The sequence below is a fragment of the Acanthochromis polyacanthus genome, chromosome 1, assembly GCF_021347895.1.
Source record: "Acanthochromis polyacanthus isolate Apoly-LR-REF ecotype Palm Island chromosome 1, KAUST_Apoly_ChrSc, whole genome shotgun sequence".
Taxonomy (NCBI): domain Eukaryota; kingdom Metazoa; phylum Chordata; class Actinopteri; family Pomacentridae; genus Acanthochromis; species Acanthochromis polyacanthus.
The window spans coordinates 34249337-34270384 of record NC_067113.1 but is presented as its reverse complement, the minus strand read 5'-3'; the positions used below and the strand labels follow the sequence as shown (position 1 = coordinate 34270384).

General features: G+C 39.1%; 1 protein-coding gene across 1 annotated transcript in view; it reads left to right on the top strand.

Annotated features, from left to right (window-relative positions):
- The window catches only part of syne2b (spectrin repeat containing, nuclear envelope 2b), a 196732-nt gene that overhangs the window by 148166 nt on the left and 27518 nt on the right, over nt 1-21048 (top strand). Inside the window, exons 108-110 of the mRNA XM_051946040.1 lie at nt 902-1060; nt 3656-3822; nt 18979-19141. Of these exons, the coding sequence (XP_051802000.1) occupies nt 902-1060; nt 3656-3822; nt 18979-19141 (489 nt within the window). The remainder of the gene's footprint in view (nt 1-901; nt 1061-3655; nt 3823-18978; nt 19142-21048) is intronic.

Sequence of the window (21048 nt, the reverse complement as noted above, 5' to 3'; positions counted from 1 at the left end):
TCTTCTCCTCGTCCTCCTCCTTCATCTTCTCCTTTTTTCTTTTCCTCTTTCTTCTTCTACTCTCCCTTCTTCCTTTTCTTTTGTCATCCTTCTTTTCTCTTCTCCACCTTCTTCTTCATCTTTCTTTTAGTCTTCTTCTTCTTTCCCTCTTTCTTTATCTTCTACTAAATCTCCATCATATTGTTATGAACACAGCAGTGCTTTGTAAATTAGATAACTGAATAAACTATTTACAAGTTTTTGACCTTTACAAATAATAAAAGAAAATTACAGTAACCCTTAACCTGAATTTATGGACCTGTTTTTCCCCCAGTATTGTCTTCTTTCTACCTTTTAGGCTACTTATTTCTTCGTAAGATTTTATTTCGTCATCATTGTTATTTCTGTTTACTGATGACGACACCTTATGCTTTTTTTGTGTATTCTGCTCGGACAAATTTTGATGCATTTCAAACAGTTTTCGAGTCACTTAACTATTTTATGGACGTTAGAGGAATATTTGTAATTTTTGACAATGTTTGAGCTGTTTTGAGGTGTATACATGAAGTTATTATTAATTAGTTCATATGTTGATTGACTATTGAGTAAAATACCACAACAAGTTTTATGTTCTATGAAAGAGGAAGCCGCTCCAAGCAGTGTTCTACTCTGAACCAACTAACTGTTAATGTTGACGTTTCCTAACCAGTTGAGTCTGTGTTGAATGTGTTGTGGTTCTGATCTGCTGCAGTCTGAGTTAAATGTATCTCCATTATGCTCCATCTATTCACCATAAATCAGATTAGAGTGACATTAAACTGATGCTGCATCAGCTGCTGTTCAGCCACAACAATACGACTCAGATTAGACGTTCATAAGCACCTTAGAGTCATGGATCTGATCTACCGTCCGTCCTCTTCAGGTGTCTCTACGTAAACAGGAGATCGCCGACCGACTCAATGCCTGGATCATCTTCAACGAGAAGAACAAGGAGCTGTGTGAATGGCTAACCCAGATGGAGAACAAGGTGGCCCACAACTCAGACCTGAACATCGAGGAGATGGTGGAGAAACTCAAGAAGGTAAACACATGTTCACAGTAATGGAGGGAGGCCATCAAGACACCTATGAGTCATCTAAAGGAGTTACAAGAAAAACACTAGTGAAAGAGGCCACCAAGACACCTATGACTCCCCTGAAGGAGTTAAGATAAAAAAATAAAATTAAAAAAAAAACTTGAGAATTTTGTCTTTTCTTCTTCAGAGGCATCATAGGTGTCTTGGTGGCCTCTTTCACTAGTCTTTTTCTTGGAACTCCTTTAGATGACTCATAGGTGTCTTGGTATCTTTCACTACTTTCATATTTGTAACTTCTCCAGAGGAGTCATAGTTGTCTTGGTGGCCTCTCTCACTAGTTTTTCTTGGAACTCCTTCAGAGGAATCATAAGTGTCTTGGTTGTTTCCCTCGCTAGTCTCTTTCTTGTAACTCCTTCAGGGGAGTCATGAGAGTCTTGGTGGCCTGTTTTGCTACTTTCATATTTGTAACTCCTTCAAAATTAATCATAAATGTCTTGGTGACCTCCCTCGCTAGTCTGTTTTTCATCCTTCTTCAGACGAGTCTTGAATGTCTTGGTGACCTCCCTCGCTAGTCTGTTTTTCATCCTTCTTCAGACGAGTCTTGAATGTCTTGGTGACCTCCCTCGCTAGTCTGTTTTTCATCCTTCTTCAGACGAGTCTTGAATGTCTTGGTGACCTCCCTCGCTAGTCTGTTTTTCATCCTTCTTCAGACGAGTCTTGAATGTCTTGGTGACCTCCCTCACTAGTCTCTTTCTTGAGGTTGGCCTAATTTAGTGAGATTTACTCATGTTTCATATTCTTTCCATTCATTAATTAATTGAAACTTTTGATTGTAAAATGAGATTCCTCAACGGCAAAATCCCAAACTTTAGGTCGTTGTTAGCAGAGTCGAATTTTTAGCACTTTTATTGGATGCTTCTTACTGAAACTCACTTTATGGAGTTATCAATACTGTGCTGTATTAAAAGGTACAGTCTAAGGCTTCATCCACACTAACATGTTTCATGATCTCCATGCAGACGAGTCTGTAATCTCCATTTTAGATACAATCTTTGTACAAACACACCTGACAGCACACATCACATGACCATTCATGCGTACTGAACATGAGGGCGTAAACATGAAGCAGATAGATGGTTCGGTAGTCACAAATGCTACGGATGAAGAGCAGCTGCTGGCAAAGACGACAAGGTCAGAAACAACTGACATTTATCAATGTTTGTTGAATAATGGAGGCTGTCTAAAAACAGTCGTGATCAGAGAACGAAGGAACGACACGCTGCAGATTGAGATCCAATCTGGAAGTGGACATGGGAGTCCAATTTATTGTTCCTAGAAGTCTCAGTTTGAGGTTTTTGGTGTCCTGAAACTCCAGATCAGTCTGGATGACAGATTTGTGTTTTTAAAATGCAGATCTACTCGTGTGGCTGATGTTCTGCATTTTTGTCTATCCAAGCTGTGGAGCTCCTTATAGGTTCACTACAAGTAGGAGAAACTTTGTCGGCTGCAAACATCATATCTAAGAAATGTGAAAGTTATTTTTCCTGCTGCGTCAGACGTCTGGGTGTCGGTCTGGTCCTTTCTAAACGCTGTGATTGTTAACGAGTCGACAGCTGTTTGTTCCCGGCAGGACGACGGCCGTTTGTTCAGCGCTGAACTCTCGGCCTCCTTCATTTGTTCCGCTGTGAGGGGAGAGACTGGGGAGGGTAGAGGGCAGGAAAACGCAAACTTATTGCCCCGGCAGGGGGTTTTAAACCTTTACAGCCCCCTGAGCTTTAAATTTAGTGCTCTGACCAACACTCTGACTGTTGTTTCACTCTCTGGCAAACATCCAGAAACAGGAGCTTTTGTGATTTTTAGGACTAAAAGTAGAGTTTAAACCAGAGTGTGCCGGAGCAAATCACATTTAAAGTGCAGATTGATGCTTTTTTTTGTGTTGAAATGAGATAAAACTATTAATCGCAAAGGAAGTATGTTTGTCAGCTGTTGCTCAGAAAGTAAAACCATATAACATGAGAAATACTCGTAAAAAACAATAACCTAGAAGCAAAATACAGTTAAATAAGACTAGAATAGAAAAGTAACAACTTGATATAGAAACATGACACGTCAAATTGAAATGTTGCACCAAAAACTATGAATATGACATATTGAGCAATGAATTCATATATTACACAGAAAAGAAGAATACTGTACCAGAAAAATCATATTTTGTTTCACAAAAACTTGACGTTGCACATTGAATTGAGATATTATGTATGAACGTGGAATGTTGCACCAAAAATTAAAGCAACATTTCACCAGAGAAATGAAATAATTTCACTTTGAATGGAAATACTACACCTGAAATTGGAATGTTGAACCAGAAAAATGTAATATTATTCATGGAAATAGAATATTGCACAAGAAATGTGTTGCATATGAAAATAAAATATTACACAGCACATGTATGTTGTTTCACAGTTCAAAGTTTTGGACTTTAGATGAAGTGTTCATGTGAATGTTGGATTTGCTTTGCCTCATAGTCGTTACTGAATGTGAAGTCTTTTTTCTTATCTTTAGTTCAGCCCTTTTCCATTCTTTCTGTTTGTTCCTCATCAGGACTGCATGGAGGAGATCAACCTGTTCAGTGAGAACAAAACTCACCTGAAGAAGCTCGGAGAGCAGCTCATCACCGCCAGCAACAAGACCAAGGAGACGGAAATAAACGACAAGCTGAAGGACGTCAACGACCGCTGGCAGCATCTGTTCGACCACATCGAGACCAGGTAGGAAGAAAAACTCAATAAAACAAGATAGAGGATGTGAGATGGTGCTGATTGAAGCACAAGTTTGGATATGTTTTGTAGTGTCACAGCAGTGGAGCACCAGTGGACTTTAACATCCTTTGGCTTGGTTGAATTTCAGGTTGTGATGTTAAAATGCAGGTTTATGGGAACAGTGATTTTAGAGAAATGATGCTGCAAAAACATTCTACCGGAGAAACAGTAGTTAGTGGATGTACGTTTTTGAAATCAGAAAAAAGCTATCCTGTTATTTATTTGGACACATTTCTGTCAACATGCAGACAGGATTTGATCTTTACCTGCTAGCTGATGTCGTTAGCATGCATTACTGTAGATATTAGCATGGTCTGGTAGCATTTAGCATAGCAATATTAGCATGTATCCATAAAGCAAAGCTGAGTCTAAGGCAGAGAGACGTGTTGCATTTAGCTGCCAGACTTTAGTCTTTGTTGTTGGCTCTGTGGCTTTTTTTGTTTGCTATTATTAGCATGCTAAATTGCTTGAATAGACAAGGATTGAGGAGGTTTTGTTGACATGCTAACATGCGCAACACTACATGCTAAATGTTTGCATGTTATTGTGTGCGCAGTGGTAAAATTACCCTCATGTTCTTTCAGCATGAATACATGATTTGATCTGTAGCAGTTAGCTAATGTTGTTAGCATGCATTATTGAAGCTGTTAGCAGGGTTGGGTAGCGTTTAGCATAACAACATTAGCATTTACCCAAAGAGCACAGTTTAGTCTAAAACTGACATGTCATTAAAGGAGGCTAAAACGTTTTTGTTGTCTTTTTATTCATTTTTATTCATTGTCTGTCCTCTTATTTGACGTCTGTTTGACTCTGTTGATCAATAACTGCTATAACAAGCCTCTGAGACGGGACTTGATATCTTCAGTCGGTACTTTGGACTTTTACTGCTTCTTTCAGCTCTAGAGCGGACTGATGTTATTCTGCTTTGCTCCAACACTGTTAAAGCAGCTCTGGATTATATTGTGTAGTTGGTGCAGCATGTTGGGTAAGACGTCACGTTTTGATGCTTTTTTTTTTGGTCAATCTGCTGCCAAAAGTTAATTTTTGTGGCTGTAATTTAACTGTTTGTCAAATGTAAGGCCTCAGAACTGGAGTCAGTCGATTATTTCTGCTTTTCTGAAACACGTGCAACCGATTGGAGCTCATCTGTTGTAGCTGCAGATTAAAGCTCAGAGGATAGACTGATATTATTATTAATCCGTGAATGCAAATCCATCAGAGACGAGTCGCTGAAACGTTGAGGCTTAGCGCCACTGTACTGCTGATACACAGCAGAGCGGCATTGTGCTACTGAATAGGGAGTAAAATGGTGAATTTATATCAAACAAACCAGTTATTTTACCCTCATGTGAAGGTTAAATCTATTTATTCACCTAAAGGTTGAGTTAAAACCTTCCTCAGCCTCCATGTCTGACTGAAAGCTTCCATCTCTGCAATTTATCACGTCAAAGCTGAAAAGACTTTTGCTTTTAGGACGTTTTTACACTCAAAAAATGGTGCAGTAGTTGAATGAAAGAGGGAAAAAGAAGCTTTCACACCTCTGAACACGACAACAATCGCTGAACTGTCAAGGCTCGATAAATGTGAGAGGTGATTTTAGAAAAAGTAGTATTCCTGCTACATGAAACAATATTGATTTTCGTCGAGTTGGGTCTAAATTGCGTTTTTCCTCGACAATCACACGATCACGTCAACTCTCTACAAAACCTCCTTCCATTGATCATTAACTCATTGCAAAATCGTCACTATTTTATTCATTTTTTTGCAATTTTTGCTTCGTATTTAATGCTTTCTCGAGATACCTTTGAATCTGAACTGCACCGCCGTAATGTAATTTGAAGACTTTAGCAAATTTAAGCAACAATTTTCTTTCAAAAACTTCTCAGAAGACACAATTTGAAAGTCACATAAGTCCTTTCTCATGAACTTTGCAGCTATTACAAACTGAAATATCCGTAAATATCAAACTATACTGTGGTTAAGACCCATCAGATTAACAAGACTCACCGATATTTAACGTAATCCAGGTTTTAACTGACATTAAGTTTAGTTTATTTCTTCCAGTTGTTTAAGACCATTTCCTGAGTTTATTAAACATCTGCAGCATCTAAAAGCAGCAACTTGATTAATTATTTATAATTTTAAAAAAAGCCATCCTTGCCAGGCAGATATGATTTATCAGTATCTAACAGGAGTTTATCAGCTGCAGGTAAATTATTAGTTTGGTAGAGATTGTCATCGAATGTCATGAACTCCATTGTAGCTGTTGGGATATTTAGGGCCTGAGCGCTGAGCAAGCGATTAATTTTTGCTCAAAGGAATCACATTTTTAGGCCGAAACATGCTCGAAAACTCGTGGATATTTGCAGACAAATCAGAATTGGTGAAAGATTTGATATTTTATGGGACTTGGGTGTAAAAATGGCTCCATAGCGCCCCCTGCAACATTACAACGGGCAGGACAAAGAAGCCTTTAGGAGCCATACCCGAAACCCAACAGGAAGGCCACTATTTTGCTTTAATTGTGAGATTTTTTTGTTATTTTTGCTCATTTTCAGGAGTTAACTCCTGCTACAGTGTAACTTCAAGAGATCTCAGATTTCCCCAGTATATAAAACAAACCTTAAAGAGGAAAACTTTTCAAAAATTTTCCCCAAAACTTTAAAGATGTTGCCATTGCGGTTCCATGAACTTTGATGCTTCACCATGAAACAGGAAGTACTGTCTAACTACCTTGTACTTGTTCCAATCTGCCTCAAACTTGACATGTTTGATCAAAGTCCTGCCCTGATCACGCCCAAATACCAATATCCATTCGAAGTCATAGCGCCACCTGCTGGCTACAGGAAATGACATGTTTTACACAAATGTCGTTTGAATGTCAAAGATTTTGACATTCAAAAACTTAATCATAGTCACAGGAAATTACAGGAGGAAGTTTGCACGTACCGTTGCTGGAAATCTTGACATAATCCTTGATATTGGTCGTGCACTACGTTCCAACATGCGTGGGTATGTGAGGACCCGTTCAACACTGCTGCAGCTTTAATTATGATTTATCATTTATTTTTCATTGATTAACTAACTCTTCAATCTACGACAAATATTGCATATCTGAATGAAGCTGTTGACTCCAAACTTTTCCAAACTAAAGAATTTACCAAAATAACTTGAAAACTGTCCAAAATTGCTTTAAACTTGTTGAAAATGACTCAAAAGTTGTCCAAAATGCTAATTGTACAGTCATTTTGGACACACATTTTGCCATTTTAAGTGGCACGGTTGCTATAAACACCTTTTTCTCTCTGCTCTGCCCATCAATTATAGAAAGATGTTTCACCATGCTGAATGTATCTCCAACATCTTGCTCCTCTGTTCTCTGTTTCTGAGCCATGCTGCATTTATTTATTGATCCAGTAGCTTTGATTTTCCTCTCAGTCTCTCCAAAGTAGTTTAAATAAATCCACTGGACTTTAAGAAAGTTCCTTGAAGACGTTTCACCTCTCATCCAAGAGGCTTCTTCAGTTCTGGTGGTGGTTGGTGTTGCCCCAGCTTTTAAACCTCTGTGAGGTGTGTCCAGGGCTGTTATTCCAACGACCGATACCAAAACTCATCTGACTACTCAACGATGATGGTCGTTGTGAGTATCGGTGAGAGTCGTTGAAATGCACAGATGTCACTGAGCCCTCGTGTGCTAATGGTGGTCATTAGCATGAGTCTGCTGAGTAGTTCTTTTGGGGAGTTTTGAAAGGACTTGATTGTAAATTGGCAAAAGATGATGTCGCAGACCACCACTCATGTTTTATTTAAACTACTTTGGATAACCATGACCTGGATGAATGAGAACCTACACAGACATCTCTCAGTCTCTCTTTGTGGAAACACTGCCTGCAGTTCAACCTAAGTCTCTCTAAATTTCTTTATTTTTGTTATAAACTCTAATGTTAAAGTGACTAGTGTGTGAATTACATAATCAGTCATTATATCTTCATTGTCGTTCTGTATATGGAAGTTATTTGACCAAAAATGTGATCACAGTAGAGAGTTTTTACGAGACAGAAAGTTGTTTTGATGGTAACAGAAAACATGAACATTTAACTTTAAATCCTTCTATTAGTGCGGCTTCCAGCTTCAGTCTGAAGGTTGTGACTCGGTTTTCTGGATAATTACGTGTTCCTCCGCTAACAATGTTGATCTCAGCAGTGAGCGTCGTGCGTTAGTGGAGGTTTTTTTTCTTGTCCTCTTTGCTCTCCTATTGTCAAACAGTGCGGCAATTACTGCAGCAGAGTGCATCGTAATTACAGGACGGAGAGTTGAAACCGACGGCTGAATTCTGTTTCTGATAACTGCCTGTTTGGTGGGAATCTCAGACACGTTCGTAAACTCCTCGCTGACCCGAGTCGGACTTTTTATCCGGACACAGATGGGTTAAAGCAGCGTGGGAGGTGGCTTAGATCTGCCATATGGTGGCCGGTTACTGATCTGTTGGTCTGTCGCAGAGTCTAACTTTAACTTCTTCATAAATATCTGAATTTTTGATTACATAAACGATAGTTTAACCTCAAGCTGCCCTCCCTGTGCTCACCAACAGATATTTTCTGATTTATCCTCTACAGCAATGTATTCTGAAGTGCTTCTGTAATAGATGTTCTTCATTTTTCTTTGGAGGCTTGAGAAAAGCGGCTTTTTCTCCATTTAATTTGAAGTATTTCGATGTAGTCGAGTGGAGAAAATGAAAGTGGACGATGCTGTGACCCAGATGATGTTTAAACTTGACCACATGTTGCCACCAGGATGTTTGTTCAGAGAAGATTCACTTGTAGCCCCCTGAACTACGAGCTAATTTGGCCTTTTTATTTGCTCCTGTTACATTTTTCACTGCGATATGAAGTTTTGTACCTCTATGGAAACAGAACAACCACATATAGAAGTAAGAAGTAACTCAGAAAAGGTGTTTTGTTGAATATGAAACAGTTAGAATGCCATAATTCGTATAAAACAGAAACAAAAGCTGAATTTCTTTATTTGACAAAGATCCACAGGTGTTGCCAATACTGGAAAACAATTGGATATTACATACCATACTCCAGATATTTAACTTTAACTCCATGTTTACGACTCTATAAACATTCTCTCTCAACTCTGCTCATCATCTGTAGAAAGATGTTTCATCATGCTAAAGCTATCTTCCAACAGCTAAACTAACAACTTTATCCATTTGATTTTTATCGAAAAATACTTGAAACCTTCCCAAAGTAACATAAGTCGACCAAATTGACACAAAAGTAGTCCAAAGTAACAGAAAAAAAACCCCAAAATGACTAGAAAACTGATTGAAATGACCTGAAACGTGTTCAAAATAGCAATATTTGAGTCATTATGGACAATTTTGAATCCCTGTTCATCATCTGTAGAAAGATGTTTCTCCATGCTGAATGTATCTTCCAACAACTTGCTCCTCTGTTCACTGTTTCTGAGCCATGCTGCTTTGTCCAAAACTATGTAAATCATGTCTAAAGTAACACAATCTTGTCTGAACTGACTCCAACATTCTCTAAAATAACTCAGATTGCCCAAAATTACCTAAAACTCGTTAAAATTGACTCAAAAATTGTTAAAATTGACAATTTTTGACTCATCATGGACTTTTTTGGGGGTTTTTGAACAATTTTGAGTCTTTTGTCATCTCCACTGCCTACAGTTCAATCTAAAAACATTTGTTTACAAGACCTTGCACAGATGTTTTTTTCAGCAGATATATTAGTAAGACATCTAAGAATGAAGTGATTTTGAGGAAATATCATTTTAGGCCTTGATTTGTTTTATTTTTTCATTGTAAGTGGACTTCACACATGATGAGTTCAAGGACAGTCGGGAAGTTGGGAATTCAGCGGTTCTTTTTGTTGTTTTTGCAGTTCCTGGCTGATAAATGGTGCTTTTTTTTTGGTGGTTTTAAGTTGATTTTCTCAGTTTGGTGTGGAAGAACTGATCTGTTCAGGATCTTTTAGACTCAAGGTGGCTTTAAACCAATCAGAAACCTTCATTTTCTGCTCCTGCGGTTTAATAATATTCATGTTGGAGGGCGGCAGCAGCAGATTCCTTCACAGCTTCGTGCCTCAGCAGCAGCAGCTCATTAACAGATTATCCTTGTTGTTGTCTGAGGAGATCCAGATTCTTCTATGTTAAACCATCAAGCTGCCAGTCATGATAAAGACCCTCAGCCTCGACCACATGGATGATCCAATCTGGATTCAGACTCTCTGGTTTGATTGGAGGTTCTGTTTACTGAATTTAGTCCTTCTATAGTACAATAAATATGCAAAATTATTGGAATAGATCAACTTATTCTCTCAATTTAAAGCCTCAGTTACACATTTAAGGCCATTAAAGTCCATTAGAGAGACCCTGTGATGAAGTCTTAAGCTGAACTTTCCTTGAAGCTTTGGGTTCACTCATTCTTATACACCCCAACATGGACAAAGGTTTGCTTTGAATAGAACATTTTTGCATTGATGCTGGTTTTCGTGCTCCTTTTCTGCATCATTTTATGTCTATATTTATGTGGAGGGAAAAGACAGGTGACAGTTCAGAATATAATGTGATAAATGTGGATTTAAGTGTGTTTTGTGGTTGTTTTTGAGCTCATAATTCCTATTTTGAAATCAATGTGGGTCAAGAGCTATCTCTTTTTCCATTGACTTTGGATCACTTTTGACTCATGTTGTGCATAAAAAGGTTAAAAAGACTGAGTTGTGGAGAAAAAGAAGTCCCTGTCTGAAGCATCTGATGATATTTTAGTGTTTTCTTGTAAGTACAGACCGTCTCCTTCTTTTGTCTTCTTAATTCTGAAATCTGCACCTCATATTTTCTAAAAAGTTTGAGCTAATAGAAGCTAGCATTTTAACAATCAGTCGTGTGTTTATTCCAACTTCCACTTGTGCTGTGTCCTAAAGCACCAAACTACTAAAACCTTCTTTGAAAACACAAACAACCGCTGGACTCACAACTTTGTGAGAGCCAGTTGTTAAGATTTGTTTATATTAACGTGAGAGACTGACGGTAAACCATGAAGTATGATATGAAAGTGTAGACTCATCATGTTGTTGGATTTGAGGCTCAGGTTGCCTCCTGCAGACTGAACTGAGGGTAAAAAGCCTCTAAGCTGATAAAAGTCTCTCCATTGGTCAGTTCAAGCAGCTTAGCATGATCAGGAGATGCTTTAACTTAATATGATGCCACCTGTTCATACCTGAACCATAACAGAGAATTTATGAAGCAGGAAACAGGTGGAACACTGATTTACCTCCAAGCTTGAAGTTTAGCAATGATGGCTAATTTCGTAGGGATATTTAAAAAAAAAAAAAAAAAATTGTGTCTGTATGTGTGAGAGGAAGCTGTCTGTGGGCTTCAGCCTCACTTCACCTCCTGTTTGCTAATCTGGTCACCCACAGACCACACATGAGAACTGTTAGAGCCAATAAAACACACTCTGCAAAAGTAGAATTAAGCTGCATAGAGAAACATCTTTCTACAGATGATGAGCAGAGTAGAGGGAATACGTCTGGAGTGACTGGAAATAAGTAAATATCTATCGTATGTGGAGACAAAACGACCACACAGAGACACAAATCAGACACACAATGACAAAAACAGACACAACTCAGACAGATAACAACAAAAAAACAAGCCAAATGACAGAAATGAGACACAAAAGCACAAAAATGAAACTGAAAATGACCGAACTGAGACAACAGCAGAAAAACAAGACAAGAGGAGACACAACATGGCCCAACCGATACAAAAAACTGCAAAAATGAGACTGAAAATGACAAAAAGGACAAACTAACAACAGAAATAAGACTCCAAGTGACAAAAAACCGAGACACAAACGAAACACAAAAGCACAAAAATGAGACAAAAAAGGACGAATGCACCTGTTGACACTTCTGCAGTTTTTATGATATAAACAATCAAAGAAATGTAACTTTTACTTTACGTTTTATCTGATAACTGCCTTTCTAACTTTGTCATACTGCACAATAAACACATTTTGGAGGTTCAGGACTTTATATTGCTGCATAAAAAACGAAACATGGAGGAAAAAATCCCAGAGTTGAACAGCAGAAACCCACTCTGCACGTTGCTGATGCTCATCATTGCTTGCCGGAGCTGCGCTGACTCAGATTTCTGCTGCACTGAGTCACTTGTTGACACAGCAGCTGGTTCCGAGTGCATGATGATGCCTCCTCCCTGCTTTTGTCTGCATCTCGCCTCAGTAGCTTCCAGCAGACGACGACGGAGGTCGGCCTCGCGGAGGGATTAGGGGCGTTGACTCTGCTCGCTGCTCGTCTTTGTCCTCCAAAACAAACTCCGTCGTCACCCAGCAGCTGCCGTCTGCTGACACGAGCCTTTGTGGGGACGAGTCCTCGGCTTCGGGGGCCACCGGAGGGCCACCGTCCGCCCCGCTCATTGTCTGGATGGACGTCTTTAAAACTCCTCACACCTGCACAGATTCTGCAGCTAATTACGAGTGCAGCGTTATTTACTGTCGCGTTTGTTTAGAAAACAAGAAAGAAAACAGAGATTTTACGAGCGTTCGCCTCCAAGAGGTCGTATTTCTGGTCGCCATGGCGATGCGGCGGCGATTGGTCGGGTTTGAACAAGGGACTGAGAGACCAAAGATGGACTTGTGTGGGAGTTAATGTGTCCTAATCAAACAGCAAATAGGATTAATGCGTTTAGGAGGGTGTTGCTTCTCTACACCTGCAGAAATCACCGCCTGCTGCTGATAAAATGGTTTTTATTACACAGGAAGTAGTAAATGAGCTGCAACTCGACTAAAGTTTACCTTATTTATCAGCTGATGTCACAGATTTTTAGGTGTAAGGCCTCAAATGCAACAACTTTCAGAAACAGAGCTCTTTATTATAACGGTGCAGTTTAATTTTAATTTTTATTCTGTTTTTTTCAGCATTTATTTCATCGATCCAGTTGGTTTTATTGTCCTTTCAGTCAAAAATAACTTAAAATTTCTCCAGATTAACAAAACAAATGCCCAAACTGAGTGAAGAATTGTCCAGAATAACTTGAAATCAGTCCCACATTTCTGTAAAGTAGTTGAACATTTGTTATATTTTGTTTGAAAAGGCAATTTTTAAGTCAGTTTGGACATTTTTAGTCCAGTTTTGAGTCTCCAGTCATCACCTGTAGGGCTTTTTTTAATCATTTTGAGTCTCATTTTTGTGCTTTTTCATCTTCTTTGGGACATTTGTGTCTCGTTTTGTGTTGTCTTTTGCTGTTTGGACATTTTCAGTCTCATTTTTGTTGTTTTGTGTCTTTTTGTTGCCGTTTTGTCTCCATATACTACAGATATTTAAATATTTCCGTGTTTACAGTATTTTCCTTTCTACTCTGCACATCACCTAAAGATGTTTCTCCATGCTGGATGTATCTCCAACAACCTGCTCCTCTGTTCTCTGTTTCTGAGCCATGCTGACTTTATTTATTGATCCAGTAGCTTTGATTTTTAACTCTATTCTAAGCTTTACAAAATTTCCTGAAGCTTGTCCACAGTGATTCAAAATTTGTTCAAAATGACACTTTTTGAGTTATTTGGAACAAGTTGAATCCAATTTTGAGTCGAAGCTCAAAACTGAACTCAAAATGACTCAAGTTGTCCATTAGGACTCACCTGTTGTTGTTTTGAACCAGTTTCAGGGTCATCTTGAAGACAATTCAAGTAATTTTCAGCAGTTTTTCAGTCATTTTATACATTTTTTTGTTACTTTGGAGCAATTTTGAGTCAATTTGGGCAATTTTATGAGACTTTGGGAGAGACTGAGAGGAAAATCAAAGCTACTGGATCAATAAAATAAAGTCAGCACGGCTCAGAAACAGAGAACAGAGGAGCAGGTTGTTGGAGATACATCCAGCATGGTGAAACATCTTTCTGCAGATGATGGTCACAGGCTCAAAATTGTCCAAAATGACACAAATTGTCCATGAGGACTCAAATACTATCATGTTAAACCAATTTTGGGGTAATTTTGAACAGATTTCAAGTACTTTTCAATTTTTTTTCAGTCATTTTAGATATTTTTTTGTTATTCTGGAGTAATTTTGGGTCAATCTGGGCAATTTTATGTGACTTTGAGAGAGTCAGAGATGAAACTCAAAGCTACTGGATGAATAAAATAAATGCGGCTCAGAAACGGAGAACAGAGGAGCAGGTTGTTGGAGATACATCCAGCATGGCTTTGGGCTTCAGAGGAAAAAACAAACAAAAACACGCCACTGCATCCATCACATGTTTAAACCCAGACAAAGCAGAGACAGACTCCCAGTGAATTTAGTTCAGGAGCAGATTCCAGGTGCCGGTTTTAGATCCAGACCTCGAACACAAACCGCCGACTGGGCGACACAGACGAACCCAGCAGGAGATCAGACTGGAAAACCTCCATCTGCCGCCTCCTCAGGTCGTATTTTACAGGTCTGAATGATGACCGGAGGAGACGACAACAGGTGGAGACAGAGGAGTAAATGTGCCGGCGTGTTCTGTTTGGTGAAATGAAGCTTTCTGGGTCTGTTATGTAAATGTTTGATTAGAAAAGAGGCACCTGGTCCACGAGAAGGAAGGTTTAGGGTGAAGAATAAGCAAGGACATAATATAAAGGAGTGTTTTCTGATCTCACAGGCTGCAGGATTCATGGATTTTAGATTTAGTTTGCTGCTGAATCCTTCATTAATTGGATTAAAACGAAATTAGGGTGACTTTTAAGCAAATTTCAAGAAAGTTTTTTAACAGTTCGGTCATTTTTGACACTTTTTTGTTATGTTGTGTAAATCTGGACAATTTTATGTTACTTTGGGAGAGACTGAGAGGAAAATCAAAGCTACTAGATCAATAAATTTAAAAAAAACTCATAATTTTATGACAGTTAAGGGTTTCTAGTAAATATTGAATATTAAATATTTTAATTAAGTGTTAGTGTTATTTAAAGTGTGCCTGAGTTAAAATTATGATTAATATTACTAATAATTAACCTGGTTTTAATACATATTAAGGTGTTATTATTAATAATAGAGTTTAACATAAGTAATGCAGTAATATAGCTGCAGTGTTATGAATTCAGAACTTCACCTAATTAATATAAACACTAAGACTTTAAAGTTTTATTAATTATTGAGGTTATTGTTGCTAATTTAGATAAAGCCTAAACACAACAAAATCCAACACTTTCTCTCCATCCACTGTGAGCAAAACTTGTTCATATTGTGCTTTTTGAAGATTATTTTGCATTTTGTTTCATTTTATAGCATTTTATGTTTTATAGTATTAAGTTTTCATCGCCACAGTGCAGAATTAGCTTTGATTTTAGCCGTTTAGGTGATTTATCGGGCTGAATATTTTAGAAATCCTGCATCCTGGAGTGAACCTGCGTCTGCATCCAGCTGTTTGTGGAGGCTGGATGGATGGGGGGGAGGCTGGATGGATGGGGGAGGTCTGCGTAGGACGGTGAGGGAGGGAGGGAGTGGAGGATGGAGGTGAGGATCCGGCTGCAGCGGTAGCAGCCGTCGCCGTGGAGCTCGTAAGTACCGCCGGACCCGATCGGAGGTTCCATCCCGGCCGACGTCGGGCTGAGAGGGAAGCAGGTCGCTGGTTTTGTTCTGATAACGAGGGAGGAGGAGGAGGACGGAGGGGGGAGACGGGGGGGATGGTCAGGCTTTCCGTCGGAGCTTTCAGGCAGCACACGGCGCCTCATTCTGCAGATTTTCTTCAGCTCTGGTGTCTTATTGCTGCTGCTGCTCTGTTGGTGCTTCTTTCAGCTGCGTTATTTGACTTCCACTCTGCAGAAACATCCTTTAGCTCTCAGCTGCAGACAGAAACAGAAACACCTCCTCCTGCTCCTCCTGCTGCTGCAAAACATGCAAGTTAGTGGTGGAATGAATGAAGCTTGTTGCTGCTTTTATCCCGTCATGAAGCCATGTTGGCTGACGTGGACAGCAGAGATCCTGGATAGTGTTGGAGCTAGCATGAAGCAGCTGCACTGTTATAGCTGTTAGCTGTTAAATGTCTGAGAAAAACATGAATTTGCATGAAGATTCGTCTAAAAATTGGGTGTTTTTTGCCCCTCAGAGCTGCAGATTTTACCAACAGAAACCATAACCGTGTGTTTTCTGCATGTTTTCCACAGAGGATCATGTTCTAGCTTCTAGCAAAACAGCAGCAAATACAGCTTATTGTCGAGTCAGAAATGATAAACAATAACACCGCTTCAAATTTGGAAGCTGCAGGAGATGATCTTGATGGAAAAAAGAGCAAAACATTTATCTGCATTTTCATTCCTGTTTCCAGTCGGTTACAAAACATTGTTAGAAATAAAGAGTGTGAACACTTCTTGCCTTTAAAATGCATGAATCTCTGCTTAAACATTGGTTTCGCTTCACCACACATGAGCTAAAACATTCAATAATGGGCATTTTTAGCAAAACGTGCAGCTAAAATATGGATTAAACAGAGCGCTGATGTTCTGGATTTAAACTTTATAGAGCTTCAGCAGCAAACTAAAAAGTGAGAAATGATCATAAAATTGAACACTTTCTATAATTTGGAAGCTGCAGTAGATCATCTTGATGGAAAAAGAGCAAAGCATTTATCTGCATTTTTATTCCTGTTGAAGGTGTAAAGAAATGAAGGATGGGAGGAGAAATCAAATCTAAAAGTTAAATATTTTGGGTTTAAAAACCGAACCTGTGAATGAAACCATAAATTTAGCAAATTACAGTTGAAAGTATTGACTCTGAGGGTTCTCTGGTGAATGTTGGATTTTTCAGGTGGTTTGTCCAATTAATTAAGGATTCAGCAGCAAAATAAATCTGAAATCTGTGAATTCTGCAGCCTGTGACATCAGAAAATATTATATCATCATTTCCAGGAGACTCTTTAATCATCTAACATTCATCAGGACCAGAGTCTGATCACACATGTACAGTTTCATCTACATCACTTCCTGTTTCATGGCAAAACATCAAAATTCCGTTGGTCGCCATTTCCACACTCTCAGACTTCTGCAGAGCATTTTACTCGCTTTTGGCCACCCATGCCTGATGTACATTCCTGCCAAATTTCAGCTTTGTCGGGGTTAGCCTGTTTGAATTTCTATCTTCTGAAAACCTGCAGAAATTGGTCCAAAATCGTCCAAAATACGACACAGAATTCAAAATGGCCGACTTCCTGTTGGGTTTTGGGTGTGTGTGCAGGAGGCTTTTTTATGCATCCTGATGTGTTGCAGATGTGTGCCAAATTTCATAGCTGTAGCTGAAATGTGGTTTGGGGGTTGTGTTGTCATATTATTACAGGGGGCGCTAGTGAGCCATGTCCCTGAAAATATCAGATTTTTTGCCGGTCCTGATGTGTGTGCAAATTTAAAGAGAGTAGAAGAGAAAAGCCCATGCATTACAACTGGGAAAAAAACACAGAAATGAAAGAATTAGCAGCAATAAGGAGAAATGCTGGTGATTTTATTGAGCTGTTAAGTAGTATGAGTTTAAAGTGTTGTAGTCGCATGTTGTCGTGTCCCGCCTCCTCTGCTGCGTTGTGTTGTTGTGTGCAGAGGAATGAGCTGATGTAGGTCAGAGAGCTGAACTGGAATGTGGACGGCCGTCAGATGTAGGTCGGCCGAGGCTCACACGCCACAACGAAGGCAGATTCCCAGACAGAAGAGCAAACCTGCTGCAGATTTAATCTACGGGGAGGAGCTGAGGGTTAATGACGGCAGGGAGGAGGCTGAAGCTGGACGTTTCTGAGTAGTAATCACATGAGATGCAGAAAAAAAAAAACTGCACTGAGGCATTTCTGAGGCGTGATCTTCTTGGAAATTATTTATTTTGAACACTGGAGTCAGAATCTTTGAGAGCTGAGAAACTTTTTGCCATTTAATAGCAAAAAACATTTAATTTGCAATGATAATTAAAGCTGCAAGTATCTGATTTTGTAAATCAGATACAAAAAAATGAACTGAGACGCTTTTATTAACACTTCCGAGACATGATCTTCTTAGTAATTATTTATTTTGCACAGTGGAATCGGAATCTGTCAGAGTTGAGAAACTAGTTTTTCCATTTGATAGCAAAAAATAAACAAATGTTGGAATAATAATTAAAACTGCAAGTAGCCATTAGCAAGCTGGATGTCACAGTAGAGTCCAGTTAGATGAGATTTGATGCCAAAAAAAACTGCACTGAGACGCTTTTGTCAACATCGTCCTGTAGTAAATTGAGTTTTTAAGACGGGATCTTCTTGGAAATGATTTATTTTAAAAATTGGAATCATAATTTGTAGAAACTGAGAAACTTTTTTTGGCATTTTACTTCAAAAAACATTTAATTTGCAATTATGATTAAAGCTTCAAGTAGCAATTAGCAGGCTGGATGTCACAGTGGAGTCACAACTACATTACATTTGATACAAAAAAACGGACTCATTGACATGCAGATGTGTTCATGCTGGAGTTTTTATTGGATGTTTGAGGCAAACTGGACAAGTTTTATGACATTTTGAGCAAGTTTAGTGTTTATTTTTCTGTGCTGAGGCTCTAATATGAGACAAAATAATGTAGAGAAACATAAATAAACTTTACAGATCTTATTGTTGAACAATGTGCTTGTTGATTCTGAAAACTAAAGGAATTTGTTGGACTGACGTGATTAGCAGCTGTAACATTAGCGTTAGCTGCTGTAGCTAGTTTTTAGCCTACCTGTTGATTCAAAAGTCTGTTTTAATGCAGGTTTAGATCTTACTTCTCCATATTTTTTTATTGATTATTGTATGTGAATCCCTCTGTGCCACAAAAAAACTATTAGAAACACATCCATGTACCAGATATTCTCTAGACAACCAAATGTAGATTCATCCGCCGCTGAAAATAGTCCTAAACAAAAGCACAGTTTCTTGCAGAGACTTTCTCTTTATGTCTGCAGAAGAACTTGAGTTTTGGTGTTTTGGATTCATTTCCAACCAGAAAAACATAGAAAAGACTACAGGAATGAATAAAATGACATGTTTAGATGATGGTTGAGTTTTCCTGATGTTCTGTTTGTCTTCAGGGTGAGGAAGCTGAAGGAGACTCTGGTGACGGTTCAGCAGCTGGACAAGAACATGAGCAACCTGAGGACTTGGTTGTCTCGGATCGAGGCCGAACTCGCCAAACCGGTGGTTTACAACGTCTGCCACAGCGACGAGATCCAGAGGAAGCTGGCCGAGCAGCAGGTGGGTCGAGATAAACGTTGATTTTAAGTTTATTAAGACGTTGGAGCAGCTTTTGGTGTGAAGAATGACGTCCACTGGACAACTTTTTGTAGAAAAATTTCCAGTTTTGCTAAAAACATCACGAGAGTTTTTCCAGATTTGCTTCATTAATGTTGATCATTTGATCATAAAACTGAGCCTAGCCTAGGGGTTGGTGGAACCAAACATGAAAAACCAGATCCGATATCCGTGCATAACGTACACATGCATGACACACGCCTGTACTCATTCTGTTTGTGGATACATCCATTAATGGACACATTCTGCCACAGATTCTTTTCAAGATTTCATCCGTTGGAAATGATACGACAGAACAGCCTTGGAGGAGTACTGCTCTCTGAGTGCTGCTCGTGTTATTTTTAGTATTTAACCTTTATTCTTACATGCAAATCATTAAGAGCAAATTCTAATGTACTGAAAAAAAACTGAAACCTCTTGAGGAAACAGGGAAAAAGCTAATTTGTTCCTTCCATAATAAAGTATCTATCCATCCATCTATCATCCATCCATCCATCTGTCCATCCATCCATCTATCATCCATCCATCTATCATCCATCCATCCATCCATCCATCCATCCATCTATCATCCATCCATCCATCTGTCCATCCATCCATCTATCATCCATCCATCTATCATCCATCCATCCATCTGTCCATCCATCCATCTGTCATCCATCCATCCATCCATCTATCCATCCATCCATCCATCCATCTATCATCCATCCATCTATCATCCATCCATCCATCCATCTATAGTCTATCTATACATCCATCCATCCATTGATAGTCCATCCATCCATCCATCCATCCATAGTCTATCTAAACATCATCCATCCATCCATCCATCCATCCATCGTCTATCCATCCATCCATCCATCTATCATCCATCCATCTATCATCCATCCATCCATCTGTCCATCCATCTATCATCCATCCATCTATCCATCATCTATCCATCCATCCATCCATCTATTATCCATCCATCTATCATCCATCATCTATCATCCATCTATCCATCCATCCATCCATTGATAGTCCATCCATCCATCCATAGTCTATCTATACATCATCCATCTATCCATCTATCCATCCCTAGTCTATCCATCCATCCATCCATCTATAGTCTATCTATCTATACATCCATCCATCCATCTGTCCATCCATCTATCATCCATCCATTTATCATCCATCCATCCATCCATCTATCCATCCATCCATCCATCCATCTATTATCCATCCATCTATCATCCATCATCTATCATCCATCTATCCATCCATCCATCCATTGATAGTCCATCCATCCATCCATCCATCCATCCATAGTCTATCTATACATCATCCATCCATCCATCTATCCATCGTCTATCCATCCATCCATCCATCTATCATCCATCCATCTATCATCCATCCATCCATCTGTCCATCCATCTATCATCCATCCATCTATCCATCCATCTATCCATCCATCCATCCATCCATCTATTATCCATCCATCTATCATCTATCATCCATCTATCCATCCATCCATCCATTGATAGTCCATCCATCCATCCATAGTCTATCTATACATCATCCATCTATCCATCCATCCATCCATAGTCTATCATCCATCCATCCATCCATCTATAGTCTGTCTATCTATACATCCATCCATCCATCTGTCCATCCATCTATCATCCATCCATCCATCTATCATCCATCCATCTATCCATCCATCCATCCATCTATTATCCATCCATCTATCATCCATCATCTATCATCCATCTATCCATCCATCCATCCATTGATAGTCCATCCATCCATCCATCCATCCATCCATAGTCTATCTATACATCATCCATCTATCCATCCATCCATCCATAGTCTAT